Consider the following 17,468-nt stretch of genomic DNA (forward strand, 5'->3'; position numbering starts at 1 on the left):
GCACTGCCGCTGCTGCTTCTCCCCGTCCTCTGATGTGAGGGGCCCCTCATATGGTTGGGGGCAGTTTATAGTATTAGATAACCCCTTTAAAGGTTTGGGGACACTTTGCTGCCTGAAGACATGGACAATTTGCTATTATTGATGAACCTGAATTTTTTATTTTTTTTTACCAGAAAATTGTCAAGGACCATGTCCAGTCATAGGTCCGGGGGAAACATAATTCTAGTATTTCTCAAGATAATAATTAAAAATAAAAATAAAAGTCTACATATAAAAACCTAAGATTTGGGATTAAACTCATCAATATCTTACTAGTTCTACAGCCAGTTATTGGCTCCAAATCTATGATCTTAAAACACAATTTCAATTGATGATCTATAAAGTTGTGTTGCCAAGTTTTCTACCAGTATTCTTACTGCCAAATTACTTATATAATGAATATATAAACCATAATAGAGCATTACTTTGATGTTGTCTTATGCTCAACTACTTAAGCTGACCCTACATGATGCAGTTTTCGACATAGTCTTTGTGTAACTTAGTACAATGCAAAATAAATGAGTTACATGGCCATATTACGGCTTTGTACAAGTCCCAAGTTGTCTATTATAGGGCTCCCCAAGGCACATAGAGCTTGTTAAGTTGCAGCATGATGCATGTTTATTGTGCGCATGAGACCTTAAAGAGGTTGACCAACATCTAATTGTGTAGCCCTACCCTTCCCAGTGGCACTTGTCAAAGGACACATACTTACCTGATCCTCAACGTTTGGTTCCAACTCCATTATTCCACCGTTGTCCTCATTGCTCTTTAGTCCCCACATGTAGACTTCTGACACAGATGGCGGTCATGTGCACAACTGCAGCCAAGGAATGGACGCAGCAGTGACTTGTTCCCAAGTGGCCCGTCACTGCGATCATGTGCCGCTTGGGGGTAACATCACAGCTGCAGCCAGTGATTGGCTGTAGTGGAGCACAGGAACCTAGTTTGTACCTGAAGTTTGCATGCAGGGACTGAATTGCATTGAAGACATCAGTGGACCCATGGAGCTGGAACCAAGCATCAAGAGGCTGGTTTGTATGCTTCTCTTGACAAATCCTGCTGGGTCGGGGGAGGTGAGGTTCTTTCAAAGTTGACATAACCCAGTTAAGGGAACAATTTGGGCAACAGACTAATAAGGGAATTGGTTTGCAAAAGTTATTTTTACGGGGATATATCACAGCAGACTAACGTCTCTCCATACAATAAGATGACTGCTACTACATCCATCTGGAGAAATAGTATCTAGAATGTTTCCACGTCTTATATGCTATGTTTTTTTTGTATATGTTTGTTGTTTTATACCTGTATATTAATTTTTCATCTCCAACATGCATCCTTGAGCTGGATTTCAGTGCAGAGTGCCATAACCCACGGCATGCAGTGTATAAATTACATTATTGTGATTGAGATGTTTTCCTGCCAAGAGTAACGTCAAGGTGACATTGTGAATAATAGAAGTAAGTTTGACATCGGTGTCAGGGTCACATGCAGACATTACAATCAGCCTTTCTTCTATTCTATTGTGAGAGGGCTTGATTCATGCACATCTAATGCGACATTTCTTATTAACCCTGATATGTACATACATTTAAAGGAACACTACTTTGATATTAACAATGCCACTGAAGTAAAGAGGAGATAAACTTGCCCAAGCAATCAGATAATAGGGAGGCTTTGTTAATTGCAGACAAAGCAGTAGGAGAGGTCTCATTCTGCACCCCGTTACTTTACAGCCATAGACAAGATTGTGGGAGTAGCTAATCTCCTGAAACACACATAGAAGAATAGTTTTATAGATTTCTCACAGTTCTGACTACCATATGAAGCAATGTTTTATTATGTCCTTTCTACATTTATCACTCCTTTAATTTAGATGGTTATTAATTTATAGTGTATCTAATATTATCTGACAAGCAGGATATGCCAAGCATCTTTATAACTGTCTTGGTTGAGCATTTAAAGTGCCTTTCCACCTAAAACTAATATTTATCCCGCACAATGTTATCATGCAGGGCTACCAAAGTAACAACTACAGCTCTAAGGACATATTTAGGCTACTTTCACACTAGCAGCAGCCTTTACGGATCCAGCAGGCGGTTCACCCGCCGGAACAGCCTGCCGAAGAAGGCTGCCGCTAGTGTGAAAGTAGCCTTACTTGGCATCCTTAACACATAAATAATTTAAAATGGTTGTCTCACAAAGCCCATTTCTAAATGAAATATAGACCAGTAATCATCTGATTGTTATCTTGCACCTCTAACCCCAGTGACCAACTATCATGGGCTGACTGAATGTGTCTGAGCCCACACTATGAGTTCCGTACGTGATATGGGCTCTGATTTTCTAAAAGACAGTGTTTCTGGAGACAGGTTTTAGGGTATCCAAGGGGTTTCCAAGATGAATATTGGTTGCAGCAGGAAAAAGGTGAGAAATGGCTTCCTGTGGTATCTTGACAGCTCTAGACAGTATTATTACTCAGGTAGACAAATTATCTCTTTCATCACTGGGCTTCTGAGACAAACAGAAGAAGAACTGTAATGGACTTATATATTGTTATTCTAAGCAGAACCATACAGATTGTAGTGCCTGGAGAAAGCACTATACACAGCCCGTATTATGCATCTTCCAAGGGAACCTGTCCTCTAAAAAAAACGCACCATAAACCACCAGCATTACCTTACAGATGTTCTCATCATGTTTCTAAATGTGGTTTTCTCTTTGCTCTCTGATGCACCTAATCGCAGAAAAAACTGTTTAATTCCCCTGCATGCCGTATGTAAATTAAGTTCTTGAAGTCAAGGGGCAGCAGCTTTCTGGCTTGAAGTCACGCTTGCAATGCCCCCTTCCCACCCCTTCAAATTTGATTGATTGTCTTAGTTCGAATTTCATGTACGAATCCAGTTTAAAAATTCACACGTGCCCTTTATTGTCGGGATACCCGCAAAACAATGCGTGCTCCATGTCCTGTTAGTGACGTAATGCAACCTCTCGTTCATGGGGCAATTGTGATTTTTAAGAATGCTTAAAAGTCACAATGTTGCCGTGGCAGATCGTGCTGCGTAAAAGGCAGTACTGTGTAATAGGCATTTAGAGGCAGTATTAGGTCCCTTTCACACGAGCGAGTTTTCCGCGCGGGTGCAATGCGTGACGTGAACGCATAGCACCCGCATTGAATCCTGACCCATTCATTTCAATGGGTCTGTGTACATGAGCGTTGTTTTTCATGCATCAGTTCTGCGTTGCGTGAAAATCGCAGCATGTTCTATATTCTGCGTTTTTCACGCAGCCCTGGCTCCATAGAAGTGAATGGGGCTGCGTGAAAAACACAATTCATCCGCAAGCAAGTGCGGGTGCAATGCGTTTTTCACTGATGGTCGCTAAGAGATGTTGTTTGTAAACATTCCGTTTTTTATCACGCGCGTGAAAAACGCATCAAAACGCATTGCACCCGCGTGGAAAAAACTTAACAACTCAACGCAATCGCAGACAAAACTGACTGAACTTGCTTGCAAAATAGTGCGAGTTTCACTGAACGCATCCGGACCTAATCCGTCACGCCTGTGTGAAAGGGGCCTTAGGCTGGTTTCACACGGGTGTTGCGGATTGGGCCCGGATGCGTTCAGGGTGCGTTCAGTGAAACTCACACTATTTTGCAAGCAAATTCAGTCAGTTTTGTCTGCGATTGTGTTTAGTTGTTCAGTTTTTTCTGCGCGGGTGCAATGCGTTTTGATGCGTTTTTCACGCGCGTGATCAAAAACTGAATGTTTACAAACAACATCTCTTAGCAACCATCAGTGAAAAAGACATCGCACCCACACTTGCTTGCGGATGCAATGCGTTTTTAACGCAGCCCTATTCACTTCTATGGGGCCAGGGCTGCGTGAAAAACGCAGAATATAGAACATGCTGCGATTTTCACGCAACGCAGAACTGATGCGTGAAAAACAACGCTCATGTACACAGCCCCATTGAAATGAATGGGTCAGGATTCAGTGCGGGTGCTATGCGTTCATGTCACGCATTGCACCCGCATGGAAAACTCGCTCGTTTGAAAGGGACCTTAGGCTGGTTTCACACGGGCGTTGCGGATTGGGGCCGGATGCGTTCAGGGTGCGTTCAGTGAAACTCACACTATTTTGCAAGCAAGTTCAGTCAGTTTTGTCTGCGATTGCGTTTAGTTGTTCAGTTTTTTCCGCACGGGTGCAATGCATTTTGATGCGTTTTGATGCGTTTTTCACGCGCGTGATCAAAAACGGAATGTTTACAAACAACATCTCTTAGCAACTATCAGTGAAAAACGCATCGCACCCGCACTTGCTTGCGGATGCAATGCGTTTTTCACGCAGCCCCATTCACTTCTATGGGGCCAGGGCTGCGTGAAAAACGCAGAATATAGAACATGCTGCGATTTTCACGCAACGCAGAACTGATGCGTGAAAAACAACGCTCATGTGCACAGACCCATTGAAATGAATGGGTCAGAATTCAGTGCGGGTGCTATGCGTTCACGTCACGCACTGCACCCGCGCGGAAATCACGCTCGTGTGAAAGGGACCTTAGACTGCCGGGTGATCACTAACGAGCGTTCATAGGACCACTTGTTAGAGATCACCTGCCAGAAAATCTGGCAGTCTAATACACCGAAAGGCCTCTTGCACACGACTGTATGCCCTCCGTGGTGCTATTGTCTGGCCCGACGTGCACGGCATTATTGTAACCTATGATGCTGTGTGCTCCCGTGCTCACGATCAATGCCGCTCCGGGACATATGGCCCGCTCACAGACCGTATATCACGGAGGGCATACGGTCGTGTGCAAGAGGCCATAAGAACACCAGCTTCTGCCTGTTACGAAGGATATCAATGCCAACTGCTTACTATATAAAACATAAACCTATGCACAAGAGGACTTGTCTGGTGTTTTAAATCATAGTTGCATGATGTCATATTGACTTTACTTAGCATTGTATCAGTATTACAAACTATCATAATATTAATTGGTAATGTACAATACAGCACACAATATATTTTTAATGTCAAAGCATTTACTGATTGGTGTGGGTGTATGTGACATTGCATTGTTTTATGTCACATTAAATTGCTTCATTGTATTGTAATAGTAGCATGTCAATGTTTTTGAGAGTATTTAAATGGCAGATATGGATAAATAGGTGGGGGGGGGTTTCCGCACGTTTGTGGCTGTAGCTGCAAAATATTTGGGGTGAATAAATTAAGCGCTTTGCCGAAAAAGGAGGCACTCTTGAAAATGTGAATGTTAGAATTAAAGGACCACTAAACCATGAAAAATAGGGGGGGGGGGGGGGGGAAGCATAACTTGTTATAGAAAGTTTGTCATTACCTCTTTCTGCTTGAATATCTTAAAACATCTACAGAAACCAGTTTTAGGAGACTTCCTGAAGTCAGGCAAGTCCCTCATTCTCCCTGTCATTCCATCTTTGTCTGGAGACAGGCTATTATCAGTTTATTTGCACTAACATGACCTCACACAGAAAGTTCAGGAAAGAGTGGGGCTTAAAGGCTATGTACACCTTTGGGGGCAATTTTTTCTTTTATTACTGCATTGTACTTATTTTGAGCTAAGAATCATTTTTTCAATTGGTCTTTATGAAAAATATGGCCTTTTTTTGTGTACATAGCTGAGATGCTGTAGTAGCTGCCTGTGGATTTTCTGTATTTTCTGTCATCTGGGGAGCAGACGGACCCCTTATCTCTGCTCACTGACATTATAAATACTCATTATAGCTCAGTCCTTATCAAAATGTGGCTTAAATAAGTGTTTATGACCTCTCACTAATTTAGAGATAAGGGTTATTAGTTGACTGGCACAAAGTGAAAGTACAATTTGTGCAGTTAGAAAAACAGTTAAAGGGGTTTGGGTTTCCAAGTTATTTTTATTGATGACCTATCCTCAGGATAGGTCATCAATATCAGATCAGCTGTTGTGCAATGTGCCAGCTCTGCCTCCTCTTCATTGTTTACCTGCTCGCCGTCGCATCTGCAGCGGTTATCAGGTGTAATTACACCCAAGCCGTCCCATTAATTTCAATGGGACGGATCGCTCCTATACAAGTGTATAGGAATGAGCCATCCCATTGAAATGAATGGAAATGGATCCACAGGATTTACTTTATGCTGTTAAAAACAAAGCAGGGCGCACCATAGGGTAATACCGTTGGTAGACAGATAAAATAAATGGTTCCAGTACAGGGCTCACCTTTTGTGGTTGTGCTATTTGTAGGCACAACTCTAGTAAAAGCTTGTCAATGACTGCGATGGAGTCACGGTTCACTGGTGGATCTGCGGCCGCGGAGGGATGACTTCTTGTCGGAGATCCCTGAAGTCTCCAATACAGATTACATAGAAAAAAAATCCCAGGGTGCAAGAATCCAGTCCAGATAGTAAATAGAAACGTATTTATTGCAGAAGTACAACGCGTTTCGGGGAGTAGTTCCCCTTCATCAGGTACATAACACTGCATATGAAATCACATAAACACACAGAATTTAAATACACTAAAAAAAAACAGCCAAAATGGAAAAGTGGGCGGGGCTACAAAAAGGGGCGCAGCTTGTGGAACTCCCCCCACAAGCCCCACCCACTTTTCCATTTTGGCGGGTTTTTTGAGTGTATTTAAATGCTGTGTGTTTATGTGATTTCATATGCAGTGTTATGTACCTGATGAAGGGGAACTACTCCCCGAAACGCGTTGTACTTCTGCAATAAATACGTTTCTATTTACTATTACTATCTGGACTGGTTTCTTGCGCCCTGGGATATTTTATCTATTTATATCTGTATTGAAATGAATGGGACGGCTTGGGTGTAATTACACCTGCTCATAATGTAATGTAATGACACTTTGATACAAAAGTAGTCAGTGCACAGCTTGTATAACAGTGTAAATTTGGTGTACCCTCAAAATAACTCAATACACAGTCATTAATGTCTAAACCGCTAGCAAAAAAAAAAATTGTACCTAAGTGAAAATGGCCAAATTGTTCCCAATTAGCCATTTTCCCTCCCCGATGTCATGTGACTCGTTAGTGTTACAAGGTCTCAGGGGTGAATGGGGAGCAGGTGTGTTAAATTTGGTGTTATCGCTCTCGCACTCTCTCATACTGGTCACTAGAAGTTCAACATGGCACTTCATGGCAAAGAACTTTCTAAAGATCTGGAAAAAAAAAAAATGGTTGCTCTACATAAATATGGCCTAGGCCCTGAAACTGAGCTGCAGCACAGAGGCCAAGACCATACAGGTTTAACAAGACAGGTTCCACTCAGAACAGGCCTTGCCATGGTTGACCAAAGAAGTTGAGTGCACGTGCTCAGCGTCTTATCCAGAATAGATGTACAGTCATGTGAAAAAATTAGGACACCCTTTGAAAGCATGTGGTTTTTTGTAACATTTTTAATAAAAGGTTATTTCATCTCCGTTTCAACAATACAGAGAGATTAAAGTAATCCAACTAAACAAAGAAAACTGAAGAAAAGTCTTTTCAAGATCTTCTGTAAATGTCATTCTACAAAAATGCCTATTCTAACTGAGGAAAAAGATAGGACACCCTCACATGTATTCCCTCTTAAATTGGCTCAGATCTCACACAGGTATATCACACCAGGTGCACATAATTAGTAGATCGTTACTCTGCATGTTGAATGAGGCTTGCCCTATTTAAACCTCAGACATTTAGTTTGGTGTGCTCCTGACTGTTGAAGTGAGAGTGAGCACCATGGTGAGAGCAAAAGAGCTGTCAGAGGACTTCAGAAAAAAGATTGTAGCAGCCTATGAGTCTGGGAAGGGATTTAAAAAGATCTCAAAAGATTTTGAAATCAGCCATTCCACTGTCCGGAAGATAGTCTACAAGTGGAGGGCTTTCAAAACAACTGCCAACATGCCCAGGACTGGTCGCCCCAGCAAGTTCACCCCAAGAGCAGACCGCAAGATGCTAAAAGAGGTCTCCAAAAACCCTAAAGTGTCATCTCGAGAACTACAGCAGGCTCTGGCTACTGTTGATGTAGAAGTACATGCCTCTACAATCAGAAAGAGACTGTACAAGTTTAACTTGCATGGGAGGTGTGCAAGGAGGAAACCTTTGCTTTCCAAGAGAAACATCGAGGCCAGACTGACATTTGCCAGAGATAAAGTTGACAAAGACCAGGACTTCTGGAATAATGTTCTTTGGACAGATGAGTCCAAAATTGAATTATTTGGACACAACAGCAGAGGACATGTTTGGCGTAAACCAAACACAGCATTCCAAGAAAAGAACCTCATACCAACTGTGAAGCATGGAGGTGGAAGTGTCATGGTTTGGGGCTGCTTTGCTGCAGCAGGACCTGGTCAGCTCACCATCATAGAATCCACGATGAATTATACTGTGTATCAGAAGGTGCTTGAAGAACATGTGAGACCATCAGTTAGAAAATTAAAGCTGAAGCGGAACTGGACCATGCAACATGACAATGACCCAAAACATACTAGTAAATCAACCAAAGATTGGCTGAAAAAGAAGAAATGGAGAGTCCTGGAATGGCCAAGTCAAAGTCCAGATTTGAATCCCATTGAGATGCTGTGGGGTGACTTGAAAAGGGCTGTACGTGCAAGAAACCCCTCAAACATCTCACAGCTGAAAAAGTTCTGCATTGAGGAGTGGGGTAAAATTTCCTCAGACCGATGTCGAAGACTGGTAGATGGCTACAAGAACCGTCTCACTGCAGTTATTTCAGCCAAAGGAGGTAACACTCGCTATTAGGGGCAAGGGTGTCCTATCTTTTTCCTCAGTTAGAATAGGCATTTTTGTAGAATGACATTTACAGAAGATCTTGAAAAGACTTTTCTTCAGTTTTCTTTGTTTAGTCGGATTACTTTAATCTCTCTGTATTGTTGAAACGGAGATGAAATAACCTTTTATTAAAAATGTTACAAAAAACCACATGCTTTCAAAGGGTGTCCTAATTTTTTCACATGACTGTATGACTGCTGCCAGCATTGCTGCAGAGGGTAAAGGGCTGGGGAGGTCAGCCTGTCAGTTCTCAGACCATACACTGCACACTGCTTCAAATTGGTCTGCATGGCTTTTATCCCAGAAGGAAGCCTCTTCTAAAGACCATGCAGAAGAAAACCTGCAAACAGGCAAGCAGACTAAGGACATGGATTACTGGAACCTGTAGTCTGATGAGACCAAGGTAAACGTATTTGGTTTAGATGGTGTCAAGCGTGGTGTGGCGGTAACCAGGTGAGGAGCACAAAGACAAGTGTGTCTTGCCTACAGTCAAGCATGGTAGTGGGAGTGTCATGGTTTGGGACTGCATGAGTGCTACCGGCTGTGGGGATCTACAGTTCATTGAGGGAACCATGAATTGCAACATGTACTATAACATACTGAAGCAGAGCATGATCCCCTCTCTTCAGAAACTGGGCCACAGGGCAGCATTCCAACATGATAACAACCCCAAACACACCTCCAAGATGACCACTGCCTTTCTAAAGAAACTCAGGGTAAAGGTGCTAGACTGGCCAAGCATGTCTCCAGACCTAAACCCGATTGAGCATCTGTGGGGCATCCTCAAATGGAGGGTGGAGAAGCGCAAGGTCTCTAACATCCACCAGCTCCGTTTTGTCGTCATGGAGGAGTGGAAGAGGATACCATTGGCAATGTGTAAAGTTCTAGTGAACGCCATGCCCAAGAGATTTAAGGCAGTGCTGGAACATAATGATGGCCACATAAACTATTAGGCACAATTTGGCCATTTTTACTTAGGGGTGTACTCCTTTTGTTGCTAGCAGTTTAGACATTAATGGCTGTGTGTTAAGTTATTTTGAGGGCACACAGAATTTACACTGCTATACAAGCTGTACACTGACTACTTTACATTGTATCAAAGTGTCATATCTTCAGTGTTTCCTATCAAAAGATATAATAAAATATTGAAAAAAAATGTGAGTGGTGTACTGACTTTTGTGAGACACTGTATATACTACAGCAGGTTAGTATTGGCACTGGCTGACACTGTTACCAAATCTATTTTGCACGATGCTAATGTCTGTAAAGGGCTACGGAATATAGCAGGACTATATAAGAGCGTAAAATAAATACAAATAAATATTACAAACTATGAGATTCCTTCCAACAAAATGGCCATTCTCACTGTGTAGACAAAAGTTATCCAGACTAAACCCAGCCCCATCCTCCTAAACTCCCTGGCTCATGTGCACAAGCATCAGAGGAGGAGAGGGAGAAGACATGGCTGCAGCCTGTGAGAAAATGCACTGTTTTCTATTGTATTTTGATATCTGATGGAACAAGAGCAAATAACAAAGACAAAACGGAGATTATTTTAGGTTTTATTGGTTGTATTTTTTTTATGTCTTTGGATTCAGAGTGTAGTTCCCAGATTGTTTGGTGAACTGAGGATAGATGTACAAAGACTTCATCATCCACAGGGTAAACTACTGACAAACTTGGGAGCATGCAGAGACTGTGTGAATATAGTCAATTCTTTTTTATAGGTCTATCTTTTCTTTAAAATAGCAGCAAAGTCATGCAAATAAAGATCAGTGCTGTGTCATTATTAGTCTGGGACGAAGAAAGGAAGTCAAATTAGGCATTTGGAATTGCCTGTAAACACAAAGCATACTTTTGTAGGTAATGGGGTTGATCTGGGTGCCATGACGGCTCCTGGCAGTCCCTGGACCCGTTGTGATTTGAAATCACAACTTGATTTAAAGACTATTGAAATATTATTCCTTATTAATGGTGTTTATTGATACATTTTACTTTACCTGTTCTTTCTTTGCTTACTTTCTAGAGCTAGAGACGGTGAAACTGGCCCATGCTGTATTCAGCAAGCTGCATGAGATCTGCTGTAGCTGGGTGAAAGACTTTCCTTTGTGCCCCAAACCACATCTTTACTATGATACATCAATTCATGCTATCAAAAACATGCGAAGGAAGATGGAGGACAAGCATGTCTGCATCCCAGACTTTAACATCCTCTTCAACCTTGAGGTATTAAACATTTATGTAAATATAAAGGATATACAATATTTTCTAAGTAAAGTTCTCATGCTGCTATCTATTTTGTTAGTATGTGTAACAGCCTTGCTTATTTTATAATTATAACTTGGCAGTATTCAAGAAATGTAAATCACTGACAACTTTGTCTATTGCTGGGGACTTGTACCAGAGGACTGAGGACTGTAGTAATTGGTTAGAGTTTAACGAGGTTGTACAGTGTCATATACACAGGATAGGTCAACGATATCAGATGGAGGGGAGGGGGTTCAACACACAGAACCCCCACCGATCAGATGTTTGAAGAGGCCACAGTGCTTGTGTGTGGGTAAACAAGGTAAAAAAGAGGACACAGTGCTTGCATGATCTGCAGCCTCTTCAAACATCTGATCGGTGGGGTGTCAGACCGCTGCCGATCTGATTTTGATGACCTATCCAGAGGTTTGGTCACTGCATAGCTTTTCAGATGTGCCCATCACAGCTTCACAGAGATTCTTACCCAGCTTTTGCAGGCTCCTAGATTGCAAATCAGACTATGAAGTTTACAGTATGATGGTTGGGAATATGTGAATGTATAAGAAGGCAGATTTGGCATCCCTGAGGAGAAGACAGGAGCTGTTTAGTACCGCTTCTGCCTTCTCGTGTGATGGGAGGATGTTAAAACCACCCTAAATTAGGGCATTTTAGATACACTCTGGTGTTCCAGATCAATGTACCCCCCCCCCCAGGGGTTAATATCCACGCGTGGCTGAGAGACTAGACACTGACACAAAAGTTGGTCAAAGCAATCTCTAACTTTATTACATGGACTAAGCGTATATGAATCTTCAGAAGAGGGCAGTCCTCTCTGAGGCTAAAACATTGTTTCATTGGTCAAAAAGGAAAAAGTGATAAGAGAAACAGAGATAACACTTCAACATCTGCGCAGTGAGTACCACTTTGGAATGTGAACTAATGTAAACATCTGGTTACCATCGCCATTTTGTAATGGAGTTTATTCTAACAAGAATACTGCCCACGTCATATGTGACACTTCAAAGAGGTGCTTCTCTATAGGCAGTGAATAATATATACATATCATCAATCCATATGATTGGCTTACGCATTCCACCTGTTCATGCATAAGGCAATGCCTGACACTCTATGGAACACCTGTAGAAAGATGAGAAATCAGACACTTCCCACAGCACAGCTCTTTGCCCCCCTCTCTCTCCTCTCCAGTCTTGAAACAAAGAGGGGGGTGGGTGGGCACTTGGAAGTAGAAAAAGTTAACTCATTACAATCCTAGATATACAAAATATAGAATAAAATTCACACATCTTTAACAAGGACAGTGCTGCACGAGCACAGGGGATAGAGCAGGAAAATGCAGAGCCGCTTCCTCTGTTAGTCATGGCGGTGACGTGACTGCCGGGGGTGTCTGGGGCACGAGCAGAGCTGCAGGGTCTAAGAAGACCCTAATCAGCTCTGCCTGTGTGTAATGTGGATGCCCCAGTTACAGTGGAAACAGTGAAAAAAAATAAAGTCAGTGTCCTCCAGAGGTCTTTTAATGACCTCCTGGGGGACATATTATGTGCCAATAAATTTAAATATAAGTAAAAAAAATAATAAAAAATACAAATAAAAAAAATGTGAAAAAATAAATTAAAAATGCAGCTGCTAACAGAAACTGTCACCATAGTCGCCCCGTTCGCTCAAACCTATACATGTTATATATGAAAATGATTGTCACAAAATTGGGAACCCATTGCAATAATTCATTTTTGTGTCAGTTTTAATATTTAAGAAATAAAAAGCTATAATAAAAAATACATTTTAATAATAATTAGCGGCTTTCTTCCAAATTAAACCTAAAGAAAGGCAAAAAAAACTCTAAAAAATATTCTAGTAAAAATTAAGTGAAAGTGAAAAAAAAAAATCGCAAAAATTATTTTGGTAGTGTGACACAGTGAAAGGTCTGATGTGGAGATGAAGGTATTTTCCTCCCAGCTTGTGCTGCTGGACTGATTAACACCAAGGATCTCATATGCCGGTCTGGGCTTTGCTGACAGCTGACTGTCTTAAAAGGCCAGCTGGATGGCAGTAGGGGGTGTGTGAGGCCTGTGGCTGGATGTCGGCTTGCGGCCTGTCTGGGAGGACATGCCAGCGAACACCTGGACTTGTCCCTCTTCCATGGTACCCGCAGCACGGTGTGAATTAAACACCAGGACTGACTGGACCTTCTTAAGCGGTACCCGCGGCATGGTGTGAATTGAGCACCAGGTACCGACTAATGCCTCCGAAGTAGGCCTCGGAGCTGTAATGTCTCACAAAATTAATGGGGGGGAGCATTCCGTTGTTTTCCTAAGCCGCAAGCTCACCACAGTTGAGACTAGATACAGCATAGTGGAGAGAGAGTGCCTGGCCATCAAATGGGCAATAGAGTTTCTCTGCTATTATCTGTTGGGGAGAAACTTCCGTCTGGTGACCGACCACTCTCTTCTCAAGTGGATGAGTCAAGCCAAAGAGAGGAATGCCCGGGTCACCAGATGGTTCTTGTCATTGCAGAACCTCAAGTTCACAGTGGAGCACAGAGTAGGCTGGTTACAGGGAAACGTGGATGCCCTGTCCTAGGTGCACTGTTTGGCAAGTGTTCACCCCTGGGCTATGTGACAGAGTGAAAGGTCTGGTGTGGAGAGGAAGGTATTTTCCTCCCAGCATGTGCTGCTGGACTGATTGACACCCAGGTGAGGTCAAGCACCGGACCGGATCTCATATGCCCGGGCTTTCCTGACAGCTGACTTAAAAGGCCAGCTGGATGGCAGTAGGGGGTGTGTGAGGCTTGGGGCTGGATGTTGGCTTGTGGCCTGTCTGGAAGGACAGGTCAGCAAACAACTGGACTTGTCCCTCTTCTGCGGTACCCACAGCCCAGTGTGAATTAAACACCAGGACTGGACCTTCTTAAGTGGTACTCGCGGCACAGTGTGAATTGAGCACCAGGACTTAAAACCTAAGGTGACTTTTGTTTTTGTTAACCTGCTTGTGTGAATAAACACTGAACTTGTGTTCAAGAACTGTTTTGTAGCTCTGTACTGTGTCCGCTTACCCAGCCTACCACAGCGAATCCCCACAGTAGTCAAACAAATAAAAAAGCTAGGGCCACTAAACCACCACATGCACAAAATCACAAAAATTTGCCTGGACATTCAGGCCTTTTGGGGGCCCGGTCATGAAAGGGTTAAGAATGCTTTATAATATTTAACATGCCTGTGTAGGAACCCATAAAAGCAATGATTAAAACTCTTCGAAAACTGTAGTTTTTGCTTATAATTACAGATGAGCGACGAAGTGGAATTCAATCTGAATTTCAGGAAAAATTAGATTCGCAACTCATGCTTCGTGGTAACAAATCACAATTTTCCTAAAATGACGGTTACACGTGTGAGGACTGAGGACATGGGGCAAGGAACTCTGGCTGCATGCAGACATGTCAATCTGGGTGATCCCGCCTTCCCAATCAGCAGCCATCCAGCCCTCTGATGTCACAGCCCTATAAATACGGCAGCCATTTTAGATTCTGACATTTTCCGTTCAGAATGCGGGGACAGATGTGTGAAGGCGCTAGGGACAGCAAGTGGAAAAAAAAAGAGAGAAAAAACTATTTATAAGTGCCAGGAAAGGATAGGAATCCTTTCACAGCATCTTAGTGCAGGGAGAGACGTCAGAAGGCGCTAATGACATTGATAGGAAAGTGATTTACAAGTGCAGGGAACGATTATTTGGGGATCCAAATAGTCATTAGACAGCTCTGTCATTCCAGCTTTTTGTTATTGGGCTGCAACTGTTATGTTGAAAAGCCTTAAGTGGCTTATACAGACGTGGACAAAATTGTTGGTACCCTTTGGTCAATGAAAGAAAAAGTCACAATGGTCACAGAAATAACTTTAATCTGACAAAAGTAATAATAAATTAAAATTCTATAAATGTTAACCAATGAAAGTCAGACATTGTTTTTCAACCATGCTTCAACAGAATTATGTAAAAAAATAAACTCATGAAACAGGCATGGACAAAAATGATGGTACCCCTAACTTAATATTTTGTTGCGCAACCTTTTGAGGCAATCACTGCAATCAAACGCTTCCTGTAACTGTCAATGAGACATCTGCACCTCTCAGCAGGTATTTTGGCCCACTCCTCATGAGCAAACTGCTCCAGTTGTGTCCGATTTGAAGGGTGCCTTTTCCAGACTGCATGTTTCAGCTCCTTCCAAAGATGCTCAATAGGATTGAGGTCAGGGCTCATAGAAGGCCACTTTAGAATAGTCCAATTTTTTCCTCTTAGCCATTCTTGGGTGTTTTTAGCGGTGTGTTTTGGGTCATTGTCCTGTTGCAAGACCCATGACCTGCGACTGAGACCAAGCTTTCTGACACTGGCTAGTACATTTCTCTCTAGAATTCCTTGATAGTCTTGAGATTTCATTGTACCCTGCACAGATTCAAGACACCCTGTGCCAGACGCAGCAAAGCAGCCCCAGAACATAACAGAGCCTCCTCCATGTTTCACAGTAGGGACAGTGTTCTTTTCTTGATATGCTTCATTTTTTCGTCTGTGAACATACAGCTGATGTGCCTTGGCAAAAACTTCGATTTTTGTCTCATCTGTCCACAGGACATTCTCCCAGAAGCTTTGTGGCTTGTCAACATGTAGTTTGGCATATTCCAGTCTTGCTTTTTTATGATTCGTTTTCAACAATGGTGTCCTCCTTGGTCGTCTCCCATGTAGTCCACTTTGGCTCAAACAACGACGGATGGTGCGATCTGACACTGATGTTCCTTGAGCATGAAGTTCACCTTGAATCTCTTTAGAAGTCTTTCTAGGCTCTTTTGTTACCATTCGGATTATCCGTCTCTTAGATTTGTCATCAATTTTCCTCCTGCGGCCACGTCCAGGGAGGTTGGCTACAGTCCCATGGATCTTAAACTTATGAATAATATGTGCAACTGTACTCACAGGAACATCTAGTTGCTTGGAGATGGTCTTATAGCCTTTACCTTTAACATGCTTGTCTATAATTTTCTTTCTGATCTCTTGAGACAGCTCTTTCCTTTGCTTCCTCTGGTCCATGTCGAGTGTGGTACACACCATATCACCAAACAACACAGTGATTACCTGGAGCCATATATATAGGCCCAATGGCTGATTACAAGGTTGTAGACACCTGTGATGCTAATTAGTGGACACACCTTGAATTAACATGTCCCTTTGGTCACATTATGTTCTGTGTTTTCTAGGGGTACCATCATTTTTGTCCATGCCTGTTTCATGAGTTTATTTTTTTACATAATTCTGTTGAAGCATGGTTGAAAAACAATGTCTGACTTTCATTGGTTAACATTTATAGAATTTTAATTTATTATTACTTTTGTCAGATTAAAGTTATTTCTGTGACCATTGTGACTTTTTCTTTCATTGACCAAAGGGTACCAACAATTTTGTCCACGTCTGTATCTTAGTATCTTATTCAGTACGACAAGAAAAATATATGCGCATTTCACTTCTGCAGTTATTTCTGTAGAAAGCGTATAGGGGCGTATTTCAGTACAACAAGAAAAATATATACGCACTGCACTGTTGCAGTTATTTCTGGTGAAAGCGTATAGGGGCGTATTTCAGTAAAAAAATAAATATATATATATACACTGCACCGTTGCAGTTATTTCAGTTTAAAGAGTATAGGGACGTATTACAGTAACAAAAGAAAAATATATACTCTCTGCACTGTTGCAGTTATTTCTGGTGAAAGCATATAGGGGCGTAGTTCAATCCAACAAGAAAAATATATTCTCAGGTCACTTCAGCAGTTTTTTCTGGTAAAAGCGTATAGGGGTGTATTTCAGTACAACAAGAAAAATATATATGCACTGCACTGTTGGAGTTGTTTCTGGTGAAAGAGTATAGGGCGTATTTCAGTAAAAAAAGAAAAATATATATGCACTGCACTGTTGGAGTTATTTCTGGTGAAAGCGTTTAGGGGCGTATTTCTGAACTACAAGAAAAATATATACGCACTTCACTCTTTGATTGTTTTCTGGTGAAATCGTATAGTGGCCTATTTCAGTCCAACAAGAAAAATATATACTCACTGCACTGTTGCAGTTATTTCTGGTGAAAGCGTATAGGGACGTAGTTCAGTTCAACAAGAAAAATATATTCTCAGGTCACTTCAGCAGTTTTTTTCTGGTGAAAGCGTATAGGGGCGTATTTCAGTACAACAAGAAAAATATATACGCACTGCACTGTTGCAATTATTTCTTGTGAAAGCGTATAGGGGCATATTTCTGAACTACAAGAAAAATATATACGCACTTCACTCTTTGATTGTTTTCTGGTGAAATCGTATAGTGGCCTA

General features: G+C 42.0%; 1 protein-coding gene across 1 annotated transcript in view; it reads left to right on the forward strand.

Moving 5' to 3' along the window:
• Positions 1–17,468, forward strand: part of PPM1E (protein phosphatase, Mg2+/Mn2+ dependent 1E) — a 252,569-nt gene that overhangs the window by 168,001 nt on the left and 67,100 nt on the right. Inside the window, exon 3 of the mRNA XM_044285294.1 lies at positions 10,872–11,071. Coding sequence (XP_044141229.1) covers positions 10,872–11,071 — 200 coding nt within the window. The remainder of the gene's footprint in view (positions 1–10,871; positions 11,072–17,468) is intronic.

The sequence above is a fragment of the Bufo gargarizans genome, chromosome 3 (assembly GCF_014858855.1).
Source record: "Bufo gargarizans isolate SCDJY-AF-19 chromosome 3, ASM1485885v1, whole genome shotgun sequence".
In the NCBI taxonomy this organism is placed as follows: Eukaryota; Metazoa; Chordata; class Amphibia; order Anura; family Bufonidae; genus Bufo; species Bufo gargarizans.